Source organism: Nematostella vectensis, chromosome 13 (assembly GCF_932526225.1).
Source record: "Nematostella vectensis chromosome 13, jaNemVect1.1, whole genome shotgun sequence".
In the NCBI taxonomy this organism is placed as follows: Eukaryota; Metazoa; Cnidaria; class Anthozoa; order Actiniaria; family Edwardsiidae; genus Nematostella; species Nematostella vectensis.
In genome coordinates, this window is record NC_064046.1 from 13,400,622 (window position 1) to 13,422,812 (window position 22,191).

Consider the following 22,191-nt stretch of genomic DNA (forward strand, 5'->3'; position numbering starts at 1 on the left):
TTGCCTCCAGTCATTTAGAAAAATAAGGAGTCACCAGTTTGTTGTGGTTCTTTAAGAATGCCTCGTGAAAACACGAAAAATATAGTGGCAGCAACAACAGTAAATAGTAACAGAAAAGAGATGATGACACTAGAAATAGTGAGAATAAATTTGTTATCCGAATCCTGCTTATCAATCGAACCCCCCTCTAGGCTAACATAAAATATAACAACAAACAATAGATCCATAGATAGTTTTTAAATGACCATAATACATTAATACGTTATAACTCAGTTCACACAAAGTACATTTTCTAATGGAATATTACCTTTTCAAATACGGTTGCCCTCGGAGAACGCATGGGCCGCAACCAGCAATGCCTCATGGGTTCCAAATAAAAAAAATGATAAGCGCAACAAAAAAACAAGCACAGGTTTAAGAAGCTTTAGCATCTTTGTCAATGTACCTCTAAACGTTCACACAGCGTTCAGATACAATGATTTAGCCATTTATACGTTACCCATGAAGCACTGGGGGCTACGATACATTGGTTCTCAGGTGAGTGTACACCTACTCCAAAAATCTTATTCAGCGCGAATGGCGAATGGAGGGCAGTTCTACTCCGAAGAATACTTAGATACCAGGGAATATGGTTAGACCCTCTCTTCCCCTCTTATAATTTTCTGATGTATGATATATCTACTTGAGTTTACCTATCACCTTTTTTGTTGAAATAACGAATACCCTCCTTTCATCGAATGAATCCGCAACTTTTTCTTTCCGTAATCGAAAAGTTTTCCGTCCACACGTAGTGTAATCGTATCGTTATCGCCCGTCCACACTTATACGGCGATTCATTAATCGCTCTAGCACCCAGCTTTAATGCATTGTTAGCATGGCTATTAACCTGAACACATAGTATGAGGCTTGAAATAATACAAGTAGGCGAGACACGAGTTTTACACGTTGTTTTACACGTCGGAATCGTAGCGTATTCATTTCGTTCCGCTTTCATTTGCGGATTCAAAAAATTGCGGATTCGCCAGCGTAATCGTAGTATACGTGTGGACGATAGCCGTATCCGGAACTAAAAAAGTGGCGGATTCATTCGATTCCGTATACGTGTGGGTGGGGTCTAAGAAACATGCGCTTAGCCAGGATCTGTATCCTTTTTTTTCTGATAGACCAGAGTTTTCATATAGCTAACCCTCTTGCTTATATCCTTATAGCTACCTGTTGCATTGGTATGCTGTTTTCTAGTTAATGTCTAAGAGATAGTTACAGTAGAAATAGTAATAATTTCGGTTATTTTTTAGCGGCTGATAGACTGCATATTGGAGTGTTGCAATGCAAACTAAATACAATAATAACAGTTAGTTGACCTCCAAATCAAGATCATACATCATTAGACAAACCAATCGAAATGCATTGTGTTCCTTTCTCGTATTTATTTTGTTTTCTTATCTCGCTGATGTCAGGCTTCAAATACATTTGGCAGACGCCAGCCAGAATTGATGCCAAAATACTGAACCTTTTTTGGGTCAACATAGTTTTTTTTTGCAATACGATCGCCATGTTAACATTCAAAAGATCATATTTACATACTGTGTGATAGGAAACTATGAAACTATTCATCTAAATACAAAGTTTTATTTTTACTTTATTTACCAAATTTAATCGAAGGTATCACAGAGATTCCCAAATTAGCCGTTGGAAATGGATGCTTTCTCACAATTGTTATTTTGCTAGGATGACAAAATGGCGGCTGCCAGAGACACTTAAAGGTGCATGCGTATAAACATTTTGACATGTAGCCTCAATATTATAAACTAAAAGTAACGATACCTATTGTAGATATTTTGACAATTGTAGCAAATGGGAGCACTCTGTGTAAGCTTGTTTTATTCTAAAAAAAATCAAAAACCTCGAAATCAATGACCCTACTTTTGACGCTCTCAACAAGTTTGTCTCACTCAAGTGGATAAAAGCGTAAATAAGACCCCCACACTTTGAGTCACATTAAAAATACATACACAAAAGCTGATTTTTCCTTGAAAATGTGGACCAATCTCAAATGGAGTCAGTGAGCGAAAACGGAAAAACTTCGCGAAATAAAAAAAAATGACATAAATCTGTTGGCACATGCAATTATTAAAACGTTAAACGACATGAGAAAAAATATTCCCATCTGGGCTTTAAAAAACGGTATATTAGTTAGCATATAATCAGTTTTTTGCTATCTATACCACCTCACACAAATATTTTTAGACTATCATACTAGTACAATGCAGTTAGTCAAAAAAAGAATAGAATCTCGGTTGTAAAAGGCCTTCTTAGAGATCCTTCCATTTTTGTAGACTTTCTTGTTAGCAGGACTTTTCCGCTTACGAAACGTGACATACCGCGAGAATGAACTTACGATGTTCGAAAATGTTTCAGCGAATAGAGTTGAGTTCTTCCAGCAAAAAAAGGGGTCGCACATGGTTTTATCATTAACGCATCTCCCGTGTCTGCGAGCAATTACATATTTTTCAATTAAACACCTGGGGGATGTCAGGAGAAATGATAGAAGCTAGCCGGTGCCAAGTGACCTTTAAGCTTTTATCATTCCGACAAAAATTCGCCGTCTTTGATTCAAATGCGTTTTTGCTTTTATATAAAATGACTAAATAGACACGTACAGTCAAACAAAAGGAGCGATTTTGACCAATAAGCGCGCTGTTCACTGGGTGCTGTTTTATAAAGTAATAAGATAGTTATTGTTAAATATGATGGTTGTAGTTTTCACTCAACAAGTTAATCTATGCGAAGAAAAGTGCAAGGGACACTTTGAATTTGACGTTTTTGGAAGATTCACCGCGTGCAACCGAGTACTACCTATATTATACATATCATACTGTTTGTATAGTATAACCTATATATTAGCTCCTACTGTATGTATATAGCGAATGTTATATACACACTGTTTGTATAATGTCATGCCAGGGCCATAGCAGGGGGTGGGGAACTGGGGGCATGTAGCCCCCAATATTTTCCTAATGTTTCTGTATCGCGCCCCCCCCCCCCCCCCTCCAATCTTACGTGCCCTGCTACGGCTATGCATGCTTTAAGCAATTGTTATCTAAAGTAAATATGCTATATCATAGTATTTCACTCTGTATTTTTAGCTAAGTTTTGTTATCTATATTATATGTTATACTGTATGTATAACCTAGTATTCTCTATATTTGTTTATCACACTCTATGTATAAGCAAGGAAATTTTTCATACTTTATATGCTATATTATATGTCATATTTGTGTATTACCAAGTATAATCTCTGTTATATATGTCATACTGAGTGTATGACTAAGTATAACCTATATTTTTAATGTCATGTGTGTATGACCAAGGATAAACTATATTATATATGTCATATAGACCAAGTATAACCTATATTAAAAATGTCATGTGTGTATGACCAAGGATAAACTATATTATATATGTCATATAGACCAAGTATAACCTATATTATATATGTCATATGTGTGTATGACCAAGTATAACCTATATTATATATATGTCATACTGTATGCTCCTCCTGTTCCTGTGTTTCATTGTGCTCTCCCTCCTGTTGCCTTCCGCCCCGCTCAGTGCTTTCCATCTCCATCTGTCCGTCTTTCGTCCGGGCCACCTCGACGTGTTCAACAGGGGGTAGCGCCCTCGGCCTAGGATCTATCGCTACTGCTGAGTCCGTGTTATCGTCTAAAGTAGCATCTTTGTGAAGCGGCAGTAATTTGTTACGAAGGTCTTCGCTCGGTACATGTGGTATCGCGCCTCTCTCGGATGGCGCAGACGTTCCTTCCTCCTTATTCCGAAGTCCGCGCTCCCAACCAATCCCATCTTTATCACTAGTACCCGATTGTGCTGAGGTGACTGCGTTAGCGTTGTTGTTCGAGGTAGTAATATCTTGGAACGGAACTGCAGAAACGTTGGACGCATCGGAGCCCCTGCTGAAGTGAATCTTAGGAACTCCATGGTGTGTAGCGGCGGTCATTTGTGTTCTGGTCTCTTCAAATGTTGTATGCATTGTCAGTGTTCCGTCGTCTGAAACACCACGTCTGCGGCAGAACTGCGCAAAGATTTTCGCGAACGAGCGGCGAAAATCCTTATTAAATAGCGCGTATATAAACGGGTTGAGCGTGGAGTTTAACACCGGCAGAACGTAGACGAACGTCTGAGTGATGCCTTTTGCCTGCTCGGGACTAATGGTTTCCCTTGACAACAGTATCGGGTCCCATAAGCTGACAAGAACAAGCACGAAATATGGGAACCAGCAAACAACAAAGCAACCCACGACTATCGCCAGGACCTTGGCCGCCTTTACTTCTTTTAAGAAGTTGATAGACCCCCGTCTTCCACCATCCGTAGTCGCTTGTCTGTCCGTCTGGAGTGCTGCGACGGCGCGTGCGTGGTTGAGGGCGACGGTAAACACGCGCCCGTACATGACGAACACGATGTATAACGGCAAGAAGAACAAAACCACTGATACGACAGTGTAGTAAATAGGGTCAAAGTTTGCGCACGAGATGAAGATATTAAAGTGCGGCTTTCCGTAGTCAGTCCAGTTGATAAAACTCAGTACGGCCATCACAAACGATAGGCCCCAAACAGAAGCAATTAATCCGAACCCTGATATCGGCGTCATCAGGGCATGATAGCGAAACGGCAAAACAATTGCTATGAAACGATCAATGGAGATAATGGCTAGGTTCCATATTGAAGCACCCGCACAAATGATATCCACCACGATCCAAGCCACGCAAGCCTCGAGGCTTAAACACCAGGCAGTGTTATGCGTGGTCTGGTGGATGCGAAACGGTAGAGATAGCATCGCTACCAGCAAATCACTGACCGCCAAAGAAACCACAAAGTAGTTGGTTATCGTTCGCATTCGACGGAACATCACGACGGCCAAGACTACCATAAAATTCCCGTAAAAAGTCACTAGCAGAATAATAATCTGGAAGGCCATATGACCGTAGTATTCAGGCAGAGTATCCATTGAACATTGTATGTGCTTAGGCGGTGGGGGCCTTGGCATCGGAGGTCCTGTGGAATTGGGCATCTTTGCGGCTTACTCTCCAACCCTTTAAAGAGTTTAGTTAGTTAGAGTTTGTCCTTATTCGAGTCTTAACGCTTTCTTTGGTTGGAAGCTGCGCCGTCTCCGTGCGACACTTCAAATGTGACTCAGTGAAAAAACCGATGAAGATTAACAATTTACTCTCAAGGGGGATCAGGTTTCGTTTCCTTCACAACAACAGCAAACACAGAGGAAATCCAACGATGACATGACTACTGGGATGTTGAATACTTTTCTCAAACAAAAATATTGAATTCCTATAATCGATCCTGTTGTGTTAGCTGGTTTCCAGCTATGGTTACAAGTTCACGTACCGTTTCAGCTGACAGCTCTGGGATTTGCTAAGTCATCGCGTTGCTTGGAGACAACCCTTAAGGTTATAGTAGATGTCTTGTTAAACTCTTGGAGGTGATCAAACACGATTTCGCGCCCAATACCTTAAGCCTGTTTTCCTTACAGCAGAAGATTTCTACCCACTCCTGCCATATCTTGACTTGCACTGAAAGGGAAAGCAAGCTAACAGAATGAGTTGATAACGTTGATTGACGTCTTAATTAAGCACCAATACGCTCCGTAGCGCGCGTCACACTTCTCTAAGTATTGTCCAATGAGACAAGGTGTCCAAATCCTGTTCGCTGATAATCTTTGACACGCAGTCTAATGGTTTCTAGTCACGCAATTAATCGGAAATGTCGATAGTAAACAAAAGAAATAAAGTGCACGATGACTTGGTTATTATTAGTTTGGTCTCTTGAAATTCCGGAGATCAGTAGACGGATATGTCCGCTGTACTGGTTGGGTATTTAATTTCTGTGAAAGATATCTAGGCGTGGGCGCCAGTGGAAATACAGATTAAACCAATGCCCGGAAAGAACGTCTAATTTAAGGCCAAGTTTAATTTGCTTGTTTCCAATCCGGATAGAAAAAAGTATATTTTTCATATGTGCAAATGTTAACGATTTACAAAGTTTATGATTTCCCGCGCTTTGTAGGGGAAATTTAAATTTGTACGCAAAAAGTTTGTTTTAGAAATTATCCAATTTGTTTAACCCCTTCGACACCGTTCATATTTGGCTTTACAAGCGGTGTGTATTTGACGAGATCTATTCAGTGGAGTGAGTTTTAGCCAAAAGCTTTCTGTCTTCTAAAGCATTTACTGTACTCGGGTTTCATTTGTTTTTGATTCTTACTTAGACAAGGGATGTAAACTCAGCTCCTGGACAGAAGTTAAACCAAAGAGATTGCGTTTTTGCCTTTTCAAGCTTGAGGCGACAAGGAAAGGGATTTTTGTTTTTAATGTTAATATAGATTAATCTAATAACGGTGTTTAGATGGATTATTTGGGTGTTTGATGTAGAATATGCGCCAAGTCCGCTAGGGTCAGTCAAGTCTTGTCAGATATTGACTTATTTACATTCTACCTCCGGGGATTGTTATGCTTGGTAAAAAAAAGACCCATATTTGCGACTATTTTCTTTCGTTTTTCTTCTTTTTGGAACGTTGGTGACTCTTATCTTCAAAAATAATAGCCTTAGGATTCCAATCAGAGCACATATTTAGGGCTTTTTCTCGTCGCCTTTTTATTTCCAGAGAAGATCATGCACCTGATTAGAAAGTAATGTCAATGAAATTATGACGTGTGCGGAAAAAAAAACTTATTTCATAAAAGCTAGTCGAATCGCTAGATGATTTACCTTAAGATAAGAGCGTAAACGATTGCCTCGCGGTTAAATTCATTGTTTTTGGGTACAGATGGGGCCCGCAAATGGCGACGTTAAAATCAATCAGAACAAATGTGTAGCCCAAGCCTGAGAGCCATTGGGCCAGCGTGCGCATAAACGAGAAAAACCCCGGGAACGATATTGGTTTGTAGCTTTACCATAGCGTGAGTTGTTCAGATGTTTATGAAAGCCATACGATAGTCAACCACAACATACATTGTGAGTTGATGAACTATCCCACAATGCACCGGGTGACGCTATCAATTTCGTTCAAAACAAGTCTGTAAACCACAGAAAATAAAAGCTTTACTTAGCTATGCACATTTTAAATTTGAAAAATACCATCTTGAAAGCAGAAAAAGGCGCAGTCGCCTTTCTCGGATTTTCGCTCCCAAATTTGCTACTTTTGTTTCATATTTGATACTTTTTGTTGGAACACAGGCTTTCTTAGCCTTTTTTAGCGCCTTCGTAGACAATTTGCTATTGATAGTGCGATAGGGCAGACGCTAAGCTGTAAACGTCTGTATTTGTGGGTAAAATATTTTCATACCTGATGCACTTGAAGAGTAAAACTGTAAGGAGCGCGGAAAAGGCACTTTTCTGACAAAATAGCTTACTTTACATGACATTGACTTGTAAACCACTCTCAAGCTTTTCTTGGCTCCTTGATGCTTACCTTTTACGTTTAATCAACGTCTCCAAAGTTAAAAGTAGCCAATCACGCTCGACTTAATAAATTGCCCACAGCAGCAAAAGATGGAATTATTTCTCGTGCGCTTCGATACACCTCTTGTGCCATTCCTACTCTTTTTTCTTCTATTCATTTGTTCATTAGGCTTTTAACCAGGCGCCAGGCTAGGGCGGGGTGCTTTTTATATGTATAATTTATTTAGTAAGTAAGCAATCCGATTGTTGAAGCTAGATCGATTTAAATTAAAAAAGCGCGTGGAATTAACGCACAAGCTCAATAAGAACTCAAAGATTAAAAATATTTTGTATTATTCTCGAGGTGTCGCCATATTATATCCGTGAGAGACTGACTGCTTGATGTTTTTCTGGTCAGTGAGGAAAATACCAATAGCAATCCTTGGGTAAAAGTCGAGCAAGCAAATAAGCCGCGTCAAATATATTGTCAGATCTCAAAAAGGTTGCTTAAAGGCAAAACTTAAAGGCAAAACGAATTCTGGCCTCTAAAAAAATATTAAACAGGAAAAAAATATCCTCCCAGTGTCCTCCCAGTCAAATATCAAGCGATCGGCCCCTAAAAGCGCATGTTCTCAGTTAGTTATAATCTGAACCCAATAAATAAATGAAACCAACGCCCTATTGTCACATTACCGCGTACACAAGCCATACCAGATGAACATAGACTTTCTAAAGAGACAAGCATAAGATAGTGACTGCTTCATACACATTGCCAATGTAGTGCAACTGAAATAGAAAATGTTGAAGCTTCTTTCCGCTCAATAATCTGATTAGTTTCCAAATCCATTTAGAATACTCAGAGTATTATCAAAACAGAGGAAAGCAGAGGGGATTATACCATATGATGCGCATTTTGAATCTTCGAGGTACTCAAGCAGATACACACACGTACGGCACAGACGGATTTTGGTTTCCTACTGCGGTCCGCAGATTCAGGCTCACTTTCCTCATCATTTTTAATCAAAATTGGAAGGCGAAGTCTGATGGAATTTCAAAATAACCATCAAACAAAGTTTTATAACCAATCTGACAAACTAAAAAATATGGCAGTTATATCTTTTCCCAAATCAGCCGATAGAAATGGATGCTTTCGCAGACTTGAGATTTTGGTAGGATGACAAAATAGCGGTTGACCGGTTAAGTAAAAGACCTAACCGATAACATTCGAGTCCTTGAAATGTGTAATTATGTACTTCTGCTGACGTACGTGTAGGTGTGTGCCGAACGGCCGCTATGAATAAAAATAAAAACGGGAAACAAGTATTCAAATAACTCACGGTGGTTGATCTTAGTTCAGGGGGTATTTCTGTGTCCGCAACGCCGTGTGATGTTCGGAATCCCACACACGTACACGATGCCTTTTTGGGAGATACAATAAACAGTCTCTGTCCGCCGCCATTTTGTTCTCCCAGCAAGTACCAAGTGTAAAGAAGCATTCATTTCCATCGGCTGATTTGGGGAAGCCAATGCGATATTTTCGATTGATATTGGTAAATAAAGTATAACACTTTGTTTTCAGATGGTTATTTTGATATTTAAGCACATCATTTGCCTTTCAATATTATATAAAATATTATATAATATTGGAATGTCCAAAAAGGGCCTTTTAAAACACTCAACAAATGCTCTATCTTTTATCAGGGACCTTTATAGATGCGACAACGGCGACGGCTAGGACGCCGGGCCGAGAAAAAACACTATTTAGCGCTTGACGATAGATTACAAACTAGTTTTAATGATAACACAGACACCTTGCGACGATGAATAAATGTGCTAAAATTAGAAGAAAGATTTCAAAATATATATTTTAAAAAAGATATTCAAGAACATTTTATTAACTGCAGGGCTTATGGCAAGCGAATTAAGACCCATACAATATAACAAATGAATTCACAATTTCCAGTAAATATAAAAGGGACTCCACATAATTGCTTTATCCAAAACCATGACAAAACAAATATTATAGTAAACAGACTAAAATAAATAATTATTTAAAACATTACTGATCGCTGTAAGTACTTTACTTGTACAGAACATTTCCAATTGTCCAATTGCCAAACCATTAATTTTTACAGTTTTATTGGGTTACTAGTCGCCGAGTTTACTTTTTTAGCAGAGCCGTATCAGGCCATCACGTAAGATTGGAAGAGAAGGCACAATACAGAAACATTAAGAAAATGATGAAGGCCAAGTCAAGGGAGGGGGGGGGCACGTGCCCCCAGTGCCCCACCCCCTGCTACGGCCCTGTTTAGCACACATGTTTGACAATCTCAACTGGAATTTTATGACGCACAGAGAAAGAAGCTAAAAAGTTAAACCTAAATCATATTTTAACTTGACTTTTTATGACTTCGACTGGCGAAACTTCGACTGTAGTGGCAGGATTTTAGATGGAGGGACTCAAAGGCAGTCGAGTCGAAGCGAAAACACGATTCGACATATAAGCGTTTCCCAATCAGAGCAAAGGTGCTTCCTTTATACGGTCAGGTCGCCTTCTGGTGTTTTTGCTTTTGTCCTTGCTTCACAGCATCGTAAATATTTAGTTACGTTCACCCCTTTCCCCTCCCCCCCCCCCCCCCCCCCCCCTCCGGGTATGGTTCTTCCCATATCAACCTGATGGTGATGTTAGTTTTTTTTTAGGGATCAAAAACCGGCCTCAGGTATTTTTAGGGGGCATCTTAGGGAAAAAAGGCTTTTCCCGAAGAAATGGTATTTTAGGGCTCCTGGTGAATCCTTGACGGTACTTATTATTGGTGTGCAGGTATTCTTTAGAGTATTTTTCAACACCGAAGAACACCTCTTTAACAATTGTTGTGTTTTCACGAGGTTTTGTTGTCGGTTTGATGAAAATTTGTTTTTTACAATTTATAGCGAACAGAGTAAGGCAAGTTTATACCCCAAACGTCGATGTCCACCACGCTTGACCGTAAAACGTGGAATTTCGCGTCGCGGTTCGGCGGAGACTGGTATAAAATAGTTGAAAATCTATCAGACTGAGGGCATTTTAAAGGGCGTCTTTGAATTCTCGGGTCAATTCCATTGTTTTCTACCATAGCTGTCCAATGTCGTTATGATCAAGTGTTCTACTTGCCTCACATTCAGTTGCCTATTATATGTTTTTGTTCGAGTAAATCACGTACAAATGCCAAAAAGTGAACATATAAATTTGGTATTCGTACCGAGGCGGCTGTGTGGGGATATAAAATTTGTGGTAATGGACGTTAGTGCGTGGGTTAAAGTGTGCAATTATGGCTATTATATATGGTGTATTGCATTGGGGACGTTAGTTAAGAGTTGTGGCTATAAATGAAAGGTAGAAAACGGGCTTGGAGTTAGGGCAGAACAGTGTATTTGACCTTGGAACGAGGGTGATAATTACCTGTTCATAATTTCCTGTGAGTGTAATGTGAGCTTGTGAAAAATCAAGTCAATAACAAGACCGGCGAATGCGGCAGTTGGCTCCTTGAGTACGGGGTGTTACATTGTGTCGTGTAGAGAGAGAGTTTGTTAGGATACGCGCTCTAGGTTAGTGACTGATAAGTGATGAGCTTAAGCGATGGCCCATATCGAGCGAAAATAATACGCCTAGATACGGCAGAGAAACGGTAGGAATTGCGGTGCAGGTTAAGATGTGTAAATCACGTGCAAGTGCCAAAAGTAAACATTTAACAACGACGAATACGATATCTCCAGTATATGTTTTTATTCGAGTAAATCACTTACAAATGCAAAAAAGGTGAAGCTTTAATAACGAATACGATATTCCCAGTACATAACGAGTTACCTGCTGTACTGTCGAGTTGCATGCTATATGTTTTTATTAAAGTAAATCACGAACAATTTCCAAAAAGGTGAGGCTTTGATAACGACATACATAATTTGTCGTATTTCGAAAGTTTCGGACTGTTATTTCACTCAGAACTCTAGAAAAAAACTATATCGACTTTTTTCCCACGGTCACGTGATTGATGACGTCATATTTTAAAAGTTAATAATTGTAAAATCCTATGTGCTATTTGTCATATTTCGAAAGTTTCGTAATGTTTTCTCAATAGGAACTCGAGAAAATGTTTTTTCCACGGTCACGTGATTGATGACGTCATGAGAATAACTGATACGGCGTTGTCTTCGTTATAAAATTTGTACACTTATGTTAAAGTTTGATGATTATCGGTGAAAATGGGACGTAGATATTGCGACAATATGTAACGACTTGCCTGCTGGAACGTTCAAAATAATCACAAAGTCACGTGAGTAATAATATTTGATATCATACATGCATGAATATGTTTGTTGTATTTTTTGTACAATCGTGTCAAAATTTCGTGACAATCGGCCCTATACCTGCCGAGATATTATATGAATCATCACATTTGAGTTGCCTGCTAACTTCACCGAGTTGCCTGCTGAGTTGCCTGCCAGCTTTACTATGGTGACAATAATTATGCGAAAAGTATTCGAACATAAACTGGAGCCGCAAAAGCTTTAAAAAAAAGTCCCCAGGTTTATTTACCATAAAACGAGGCTTTTTAATCCTACAAAAGTTTCAGATGCTAATTTAGTGTACAGCGGAGTAAGTATGCCTCTGTAATGACCGAGCCCAATAGACAACCAAACGTTTCAGATGCCATGTAGGTGTCAAGGGGGATGCAACGATTTGTAACTCAACATGACATCAACAAGGACGCCACGAAAAACGGAAATGCTCATATCAAAATGTACATGACTTGATATCAAAGTAAACGCAATTCTCTAACTAATAAGATAAATTAAAATGCGGAAAATATTTTTAGCATTTGTTTTTCGTTTTTCGAGTTATTGGCGTTTGTTTTCCTTTAGGTACTAATTTGTAGATATTGTTCTGTTTCTCTCTGTGGGAACTAGGAAAATATAAGCGTATGTCTATCGCTAAGGGAACTGATATCAAATGGAAATAGCACTTAGGGCCTCCCTTATATTGGTGTTAGAGTCTTCCTTTATCAGCCAAATAGGAACAGGTTCCATCGGGGCTACACGATTTGGAAAAAAAGTATTGGAGAATATTATTTGTCAAAACAGTAACGAAAGATTGTTTCAGGTTAGACAGGTTGCACTATTTTAAAAAGATAATCGAACTCCAGAAGATTTTTGGCTCAAATAATAGGAACGTTTAACTGACCAATATTACGCGTTTAGTTTACAAGCAAGTTTACAAGTTAAAAAGATAATCGAACTCCAGGAGATTTTTGGCTCAAATAATAGTAACGTTTAACTGATCAATATACAAGCATCTGTTATAGCATATTCCTGAGTTTTAGATATATTATTATTGTATTACATAGTTTTTATTCCTTGTGAAAGGGTTTATATGAAACGAATTCAGGTCTTCAGGATTGCAGGATTTGCAACAAGCTCAGGAGAGCGTAGGATAATGTGAAAGAATTTGGGCTTTAGAAACAGAAATATGACCGTCAATTTCTCCTCTTAGGTTTTCCAATGCTTAATGAAAAATTCAATTATCGTTGTGCTTTTCTATGATACTGCAAAGGCGGTAACCAAGGAGTGTGGTGTCAGCTCCCAAGAAGGAGTAAATGACGCTGTTTTCTCGTCGAATTTGAACAATACTGCGTTTCAAAAGTGTCAAATTTCTCTGATTTTTTAGCATCACTTTAGACCAGTTCCCTTGCCATTCTTCGATGGTTTCAGGATGGGCAATGTATTGAAACACCCCTCTGTAACAGACCTGTAAGAAGCTCACAAGGTTGGCAAGTTATTTCCGTCGTCTGACCCAACACGTCTGCGGCAGAACTGCGCAAAGATCTTCGCGAAAGAGCGGCGAAAATCTTTATTGAATAGAGCGTATATAATCGGGTTGAGCGTGGAGTTTAACACCGGCAGAGCGGAGACGAACGTCTGATTGATGCCTTTTGCCTGCTCGGGACTAATGGTATCCCTTGACAACAGTATCGGGTCCCATAAGCTGACAAGAACAAGCACGAAATATGGGAACCAGCAAACAACGAAGCAACCCACGACTATCGCCAGGACCTTGGCCGCCTTTACTTCTTTTAAGAAGTTGATATACCCCCGTCTTCCACCATCCGTAGTCGCTTGTCTGTCCGTCTGGAGTGCTGCGACGGCGCGTGCTTGGGTGAGGGCGACGGTAAACACGTGCCCGTACATGACGAACACGATAAATAACGGCAAGAAGAACAAAACCACTGATAAGACAGTGTAGTAAATAGGGTCAAAGTTTGCGCACGAGATGAAGATATTAAAGTGCGGCTTGCCGTAGTCCGTCCAGTTGATAAAACTCAGTACGGCCATCACAAACGATAGGCCCCAAACAGAAGCAATTAATCCGAATCCTGATATCGGTGTCATCAGGACATGATAGCGAAACGGCAGAACAATTGCTATGAAACGATCAATGGAGATAATGGCTAGGTTCCATATTGAAGCACCCGCACACATGATATCCACCACGATCCAAGCCACGCAAGCCTCGAGGCTTAAACACCAGGCAGTGTTATGCGTGGTCTGGTGGATGCGAAACGGTAGAGATAGCATCGCTACCAGCAAATCACTGACCGCCAAAGATACCACAAAGTAGTTGGTTATCGTTCGCATTCGACGGAACATCACGACGGCCAAGACTACCATAAAATTCCCGTATAAAGTCACTAACAGGATAATAATCTCGAAGGCCACATGACCGTAGTTTTCAGGCAGAGTATCCATTGAACATTGTATGTGCTTAGGCGGTGGGGGCCTTGGCATCGGAGGTCCTGTGGAGTTGGGCATCTTCAAACCCTTAGAGTTTAGTAAGATTTTGCTCCAATTTGAGTCTAAACGCTTTCTTTGGGTGTTGGACCCTGCGCCCTCTCCGTGCGACACTTCAAATGTGACTCAAATGATCGTTGTGCTTTTTTATGATACTGCAAAGGCGGTGGCCAAGAAGTGACGTCAGTCAGACAAGTCTTTGGAAAAGGAGTTACTGACGCTGTTTTCTCGTCTTGTTTGAACAATACTGCGTTTCGAAAATGTCAAATTTTCTCTGAATTTTTTAGCATCTCCACTTTAGACCAGTTCCCTTGCCATTCTTCGCTGGTTTCAGGATGGGCAATGTATTTAAACACCCCTCTGTAGCAGACCAGTATAAAGCTCTGATGGTTGGCGAGTTATTTCCCCAGGTCGAGGTGATTTCAGTGCTTTTTTGTCACAAAAAACAATGAAGCATTAACAGACCACACTCTAACTCAGCAACTCACCATACCTGTTGCTTTACACCTATTTTGAAATGTGCGACCATCGAATGGCAAATTATCAAATGGCAGTTTTACGATGGTAAGGTGTTAGGGGGTGCAAAGTCAAATGGTAATTTGCTAAATGGCAGTTCTGCTATCGAAAATACCATGGGACTCGTCATATTTCTACTGAATGCAGGGAACTGTGAAAATTCATGCGATCCGCAGTTTGCTACCTTTATTCTTAGGGATGATTGTACCTTGAAGCAGAAGTGCCATTTGCCATGCGTCATCTGTTTGACAACGATTTTTGAAGTAGTAGTAGGTGTTAAACAGGGACCTCTGGTATAAAAGTACCTGGTCCGTGTCTTCATTCTCGTAGACCCCGTCAAGTGCAGAGCTATATCAAAAAGCAGAGCCGTAGATAAACTTGATCATTTCTAAGCTGAAAATAATGTTCTGTATACACAAGGCAATAACGGCGAGCTTCTTGGGAGTGGTTTTCTACGACACCAAAGCCAAAAAATTGTGATTGTGATTGAAAATAAAATTTAAAAACATCGCGCGCGAAAATAACGAAACCTGATATTTTTTTTGCTTCAAAACCCCTCCATTTTTATCTGTCCAGTCACCATAGAAGATTGAAAATGTAGTTGTCCTTGCATTATTGTTGTTAAAGGTATTATTTTTTACTTGACCATATCTCTTTTGCTTCTTTTTATGGAGCTCTGCACTTACCGTGGTCTAGCGGGAATGGCGGCTATAAGACCAGGTGCGCGCCTGTTATACCGTGAGTCCTTGTTTAAGTCTTGTTATTTTTATACCCACCTCTGGTAACATGGCCTATCTTCAAGCACGGACTTTGCCTTGCTTTAAATGTGGCCTTGGCTACCCTGCTATTTCACGTAAAAGAATCAGGCTTATGCCATTAGAGAATGCCATAGAAACAGGTCATGAAGATGCAAAACATAGCTTACAGGTGGCTAATTGTACATCAAAATTGCACAATGAATAGTTTATCAACTTTTTCCCACATGCCTTGAGCAGATATTAGCCTTCTGGCTAGACATCCTGCTCTCAAACTCATTTGAAAAGAAAAATAAGCTAGGGGCTCATCGCTTATGATATAACCCCATTGACGCTATGCTCGTTCGTAAGGGATCATGTTCTCAAATGAGGGGAGTTTAAAAACTCACCTGAAAAAAAAAAAAAAAAGAGTCACGCCAAGTAAACGAATGATTCCCTTAGGTTTAATTAAAAGCAGTATGTTAACGATATATTGGTTATAAATAAATAAATTGGTAAAATAAATAGATTGGTTGAATATTGGTTTATTAAGTTAAACAAATTCCTTTCTAATATAGTGTGTTCTTGCGAAAAGGGGTTGGGGGGTAGTACATCATTTGATAGGCAAACATGATAAATGATTGTTAGTCGAAGCAATTTCATAATCGGATCTATAATTTCATCTCAGTCTTTGTTTTGTTGATACAAAAGCGACATCAAGAACGGCTGCCCAGAGGCCGTCTATTTTAAGGTTAAGGTCGAATAAACTGGTTGCATTTTAAGGAAAAAACTAGCTTCTTTTGGATTCAAATCACTAATTTACCAGTATACAGGGTGGATCAAAAGTTCGTACACTTTTCTAATTGAGTAAAAAACAAGTCTTTCAAAACAGCAGCATGACAAGTGTTGCATATGATGAAAAAACTTTATTGTAATCTGTGAATACGAAAAATCATTAGCCAGAGTGGCCGACTTTGTTCTTTATTACAATTTTTATGCGCTTGGGTATGAAGTGAAAAAGTCCCTGTAATGCATCTACTGATACATTTTGCCAAGAGCGGAGGTACGACTTTAGTTATTTTATCTTCGTCGGCGATGGATCATTGTAACTTGGCTTGTCCTTCATGGTTAGGTTAATTTGGCTGGTCATTCACCCCTTTCTTTGGAATTTGGCAAGTTTTGTTGGCAACATTTGATAAGTAACTTTAGCTTTGTGAACAGGAGTTCACAATGAATGCATGAATGTTATGTTACGATTCGGGCTGAACACCTTTTACCTTTGTTTTAGTAGCTGAACTTGGGCATTGGAATTCCTCGGATCTCCTCGCTTGTATATTGCTTTGATAATTGTATTTTGGACGACTTTTGTGAGAATTGCTGGGCTCCCCAACCTGCCTTTGTCAACAACATCGTTCGCACCGCCAATTCTTTGCGCAGTGCTCCTACCTTTGGATAATTTTACTATTTACGTGCTATTTTCTAAACGAACTGATGACCTGATGACCTGAACGAACTGATGGCCTGATGACCTCAAAATTGCTGACTGCAGAATATGTCACTTTTCGTCCATTTTACGTTTTATGACTCTCCTGATGCTCGTGAAACCTCAGCAAATAGAAGTCTCTTTTCACATCAAAAACAAAAATGGCGCGGAATGTGCATTTCGGACTTCGCATGCGCGCAACATTTGACGGAAAATAGTTAAATTCTTCAGGGTCATAGAAAGAACATCTTTAGGGAATATTATAAACAAAAGTTTTAAAGTATAATAAACGCATTTTAAAAAGTGCATGAACTTTTGATCCACCCTGTAATATCTGCGGCTAGATTTACCAGATTACTGTCATTGTGCGCCATTTTAAACTGGTTGAACAGGCATAGAACCGAGCTATCTTAATGGCAAATGCAACAAGTTATTGAAAAAAACAACGTTTATTCACCTCAAACAAGACATTACCCAAAAACTTAAACTGCTTTAAGAAATAGCGTGCATCGCATTTCGACGCGATTTAGAGATTCATTTACCGAATTCGTGTTCTCGGTTCAGCTTTGTTGTTGTGATGGAGGGATCCTCTGCCACAAATATCCTACTGCCCTTCACTGGATGTGTGACTAACTTTTACCCATAACACTCTGGGCGCCCGAGGCTATCGCCGGTATGCACGTTTTCGGCGAAAACCTGTGACTTAAAGTTAACCCACGTCTCCTATCAAATTCACTAACTGAATATATTGTGGCTTTAATATAACTTTAATTAAAGTCTCACATGTGTTAATTGCCTTGGGTTGATTACACTTTAGTATATTTTTCATATTGGGTCAAGGCGATTAGCTTCTCCGAATCCTATTTCTTGTCATCTATCTGTTTATAAGCTCTGCATTAACCAAAAACGCCACATCAGGCGGAATGAGTTAATATAATATCAGACTTGATCAAATGGCGGTAGAATTGGACTTGAACGCCGACTTTAACTTTCCCGATTATCGCATTTTATGTTGCTAAAATACACCAATAAGTGATTTAACCAAAATAAAAACGAGGAATAAATGACCACTTAGTTATAATTCACTCTCTCGGTCGCCCTCTATATAGCGAACATTTTCCTATGTCCAGTCTGACTATAACTAGATCCCCATTTTGATGACACCTTCATATTGCGGGCACATTTTTTTTGATTCCGTCGTTTACCCGGCTAGCAGAGCTTTTCTTTTTCTGTGTTTTTAGGACTTTTTTTTACCATTTCGCGTCTCTGGGTTTTTGGGTTGTTCCGCGAGTAGCCAAAACCGCGAATAAAAGTACAACCGGGACACCCTAGGGAAAAAAGCCTCTGTTAGCAAGCTATCTGTCATATAGAGGCTCCGCTGTATCTAAAGACTATTTTTAACCATCTTTCACTACCAAATAGAGTCGAAAGAGAAAGTTTAGGATTAAAGTTAAAAGTGCTTATTATAAAGAGGCAACAGGAGACACATACGAAGGCAAGGAAGTTATTGATCTTTGTATATAATTTTTGTGTTTTTACCTGCGTGGCCAATATGCTTAAAACTGGTCATTCTATGGTCACATAGGGTAACATTTAAAAAAAAGAAATTAACACCGGATTAACGTTTTGTGAAATTATTTTCGTGACACGTTTGGAGAATAAGCCCTTCGTCGCAGGAAGAAATAAGTTTCTTTATCACCGACAAAAGGCTCGAAATGTTCGAAACGTCAGCAAGATAACTGTTCTTCCTTAAGAGGCATATAACAGAAAACACTAACTATGATCTAGTTCCACGATTTCACGTTGCCAAACGCCTAGTACTGCCTGCCAGTAACTTCTCTAAATTTATCAGCCATATACAGCTAACTACACAAGCGTGCCTGTCGTAGGCTAGAAAATAAACATTTCGTGTCATCCATTCGAGCTCGTAAACAAATCAAGCAACACTAAGACGTCTTCTAATGCTATCACAAACACAAGAAACCGTTCAGGACGACACACATTTAGACCCTGTACCCATGTATCCGTTTTCGTTTGAAAACGCAACCTTTTTGTTACGGATAAGGGTACCGTCCACACTTAAACGCGAAAACGATGACCGAAAACGGAACGATTTGAAAACGATCTCCATGGTGGAACAATTTGACAATACCCTTTTGGTGCCGTGTGGACCGACGAAAACGGAACCTTTCGAAAACGATGGCGTGATAACTCAGGTCCAGTCCACTTGGCGCGCGAGTACGCATGCGCTGTAAAACTTGTTCTCGTTTTCGAATCGTTTCTGCGTTTTCTGGGGACGGGTCGTATCAAAATGAAAATGCTTCGTTTAGACGCGGATCTTTTTAAAAACGGAACAAAAAGGTTGCGTTTTCAAACGAAAACGGATACGTGGGGACGGGGTGTGACAATTCAGTCAGTAGTCTCCTCTACGAGCCCTGATGTGACACAGAGATAAGCTCGGCGCGAGCTACTGTGCCTGACAAGACAAACCTTTAAAAAATGTCGCCTGAAGCTTTTTTTAGCCACACCAAGTTAGTGAAGCTCACGTCAATCAAATAGTTTCTCGCATTCTTATTGGCTTATCTCAGAGAGATACCAAGGAAGGTTTCGCTGGCGTTTTAAACTAAAAAAATGTCGCATTAAAGTTAAATGAACACCCAACCCTCGACATCATACTGAATTTTCCGACTGATTACTTGCTCTTGCTGGTGTCCCACTTTCGTTTCTATTAGTCAGGTCTGCACTACCCATTCCGATCCGTCCGTTTTCCGTTCCATGGTCCTCGGATTTCCTTATAGGTGGCAGCGCCTCTGGTTTAATTCCTTTAGATATTACTGTATTGCTTTCTATACTTTCACGTTTGAGTGGCGGCAGCTTGACAGTGTTATGGTTATCCTCATCGGGAACGTGAGGGAGAGAGCCGGTCGACGCGCTCTCTGGCTTGTCTTGCTCTGTGTCTTTCCGCGGTCCTACACCATTACTCACATTATCCGAGTGTAGGGAGTTTTCTTTATCAGTGTCGTTGTAAACGTCGCTGATATCACGCATTGGTATCGTTGGCGGAGTGGAACAATCGGAATCGGCGCGGAAGCGGACTTTAGCGCTTAGGTGATTTTGTGATGCATTGTGGATAGTTCCGGCGGTTGAGTTCATTGTCATAGATGCGTCGTCCATCCCGATGGCACCCAGGCGCCGACTGTAAAGACGCGCGAAAATTTTACCGAAAGCGCGACGAAAATCCCTGTTGAACAGCGCATAAATGATCGGGTTCAGCGTGGAATTCAACACGGGTAAAACGTAAACAAACGTCAACGTGATTCCCCTGGCTGTATCTTTGCTGATTGTTTCTTTGGATAACGCATGCGGCTCCCACAAACTGACAAGTGTGAGGACAAAAAATGGAAACCAACAGACTACGAAGCACCCCACCACAATGGCGAGAATCTTGGCCGCCTTGACTTCTTTGACTAAGTTGATGGAGCTTCGTCGTCCGCGACGCTTGCTGTCGGTCTGAAGAGCAGCGACCGCTCTCGCCTGGTTCATCGCAACCACAAACACTTGACCATACATGAGAAGGACGATAAAGAGCGGTAGGAAGAATCCGACCACTGACACCACCGTATAGTAGACAGGATCGAACTTTCTGCACTGAACCTCGATATGGAAATGTGGACTTCCGAGCTCGGTCCAGTTAATAAGACTTAGCATCCCCATGCCCATGGACAGGATCCAAACCGCACCGATGAGACAGACTCCAGTCATAGGAGTCATCAACGCGTGATAGCGAAATGGCATAACAATCGCGATGAAGCGATCGACCGAGATCATCGCTAGGTTCCATATAGAAGCGCCACAACAAATGATATCCACCACGATCCAAGCCACGCAAGCCTCCAGGCCCAAACACCAGGCAGTGTTATGCGTGGTCTGGTGGATGCGAAACGGTAGAGATAGCGTCGCTACCAGCAAATCACTGACCGCCAAAGATACCACAAAGTAGTTGGTTATCGTTCGCATTCGGTGGAACAGAACCACTGCTAGCACTACCATGAAGTTTCCGTAGAATGTAACTAGGAGTATAAAGATCTGGAAAGCCGTGTGACCGTAGAATTCTGGTAACGTCTTGTTTGAACATTGGAATTCTTTTGGAGGGAACGGGGGTTCCATCGGCTGTCCGGCGCTGGAGTTCGACACATTAGACATTTCAGCGATAAAATAAGCTAGTTGAGACTAGTACTGTGTGTGTTGTTGGTAAGGAGTGTCTGGTTTTCTCTCTGCGCAATCTTACAAGGAAATCAGACAGGAAGTCATAATCCAAAATTTATCAAATTCCTTCTTATCCTATGCTTATCCTTGTACGACACAAAAGTCTTGTTAATGGTCCTCTCTGCTAAAGGCTCACGACTTTTGAAAGGCAAAAAAATAGATTGTAGCTTCAGTAGCACTAGTGGAATCCTAGAACAGGCTCTCGTCAGTTTGACACAAGTCTGCCACTGATGAAGTCGTTCCTCTGAGAATTATAAAAGGCAAACAAATAGACTATATCTTCAGTAGCACCAGTGAAATCCTAGAACAGGCTCTCGTCAGTTTGACACTAGTCTGAATCTGATGAAGTCGTTCCTCTGTGAATTACAAAAGGCAAACAAATAGACTGTAGCTTCGGTAGCACCAGTGCAATCCTAGAACAGGCCCCCGCCAGTTTGACACTGATGTCACCAGGTCGTCCGCACAGCTTGAAGCCTGAACTTTAGAAACTTTGTTTGTTTTTAACACAGACTGTTGATCACGAACTTCGCATCAGCTCTCTTATTTCACTCTTAGCTCTTCTAACAATAAACAACCTTGGCCGAATCGTGTTCCAAGTTCTGCAATCAAAGCAAACAATGAAAGGAAAATGGTCAATAAGTTTGATTGATAGCGCTTGATTAATTCAGGCCGAGTTTAGAAGTGCGTCATATATATTGCATTAGGAGACAAAGCCAATGAGAGTTCTAGTTAATCATTGCTTTGTCCTGATTTACCATTAATCCCGGTACCGAAAAAAGCTTATAAATCAGATATAGGTTAAGGATCTTCACACTCGAATTAGAATATCAACAATCATTTTACCCCCATTTTACATTTCAATTCAAAACGTTCGTAGCTCCCCGCGCCGACGAACGATCTCCA

The 22,191-nt window shown here is 40.4% G+C and overlaps 3 protein-coding genes and 1 long non-coding RNA gene across 19 annotated transcripts in view; 1 reads left to right on the forward strand and 3 right to left on the reverse strand.

Moving 5' to 3' along the window:
- Positions 1-222: 222 nt before the first annotated feature.
- On the reverse strand, positions 223-11,020 carry LOC5508057 (histamine H2 receptor). Of its 4 annotated transcripts, none has more exons than XM_048720541.1 (2): positions 10,907-11,020; positions 223-5,600 (listed from the first exon to the last, which is right to left on the reverse strand). In XM_048720541.1, the coding sequence occupies exon 2, from the start codon at positions 5,084-5,086 to the stop codon at positions 3,542-3,544; it is 1,545 nt and encodes a 514-aa protein (XP_048576498.1). In that variant the 5' UTR covers positions 5,087-5,600; positions 10,907-11,020; the 3' UTR covers positions 223-3,541. The 4 variants fall into 4 exon arrangements, with proteins under 4 accessions (XP_048576498.1, XP_032232664.2, XP_032232663.2 ...); XM_032376773.2 differs by lacking the exon at positions 10,907-11,020 and adding an exon at positions 8,805-9,016; XM_032376772.2 differs by lacking the exon at positions 10,907-11,020 and adding an exon at positions 7,499-8,767.
- Positions 11,021-11,188: 168 nt separating this feature from the next.
- LOC116615271 overlaps positions 11,189-22,191 on the forward strand; it is a 46,158-nt gene continuing 35,155 nt past the window's right edge. Inside the window, exon 1 of the long non-coding RNA XR_004294851.2 lies at positions 11,189-11,777. This is a non-coding gene — a long non-coding RNA (uncharacterized LOC116615271). The remainder of the gene's footprint in view (positions 11,778-22,191) is intronic.
- On the reverse strand, positions 11,216-15,277 carry LOC5508066 (dopamine receptor 2). Its single transcript, XM_001628622.3, has one exon. It carries the CDS (start codon positions 14,308-14,310, stop codon positions 13,261-13,263), a length of 1,050 nt encoding a protein of 349 aa, XP_001628672.2. The 5' UTR covers positions 14,311-15,277; the 3' UTR covers positions 11,216-13,260.
- Positions 17,763-22,191, reverse strand: part of LOC5508067 (histamine H2 receptor) — a 34,634-nt gene continuing 30,205 nt past the window's right edge. For all 13 annotated transcript variants that reach the window (XM_048720546.1, XM_032376774.2, XM_032376775.2 and 10 more), the window contains one exon: positions 17,763-21,887. In XM_048720546.1, coding sequence (XP_048576503.1) covers positions 19,693-21,225 — 1,533 coding nt within the window. In that variant the 5' untranslated portion in view covers positions 21,226-21,887 and the 3' untranslated portion in view covers positions 17,763-19,692. The remainder of the gene's footprint in view (positions 21,888-22,191) is intronic.

What these genes read in the sequence shown, in the direction of transcription:
- LOC5508057 (XM_048720541.1), bottom strand. Translation starts at nt 5,086, where the DNA reads ATGCCCAATTCCACAGGACCTCCGATGCCAAGGCCCCCACCGCCTAAG.
- LOC5508066 (XM_001628622.3), bottom strand. Translation starts at nt 14,310, where the DNA reads ATGCCCAACTCCACAGGACCTCCGATGCCAAGGCCCCCACCGCCTAAG.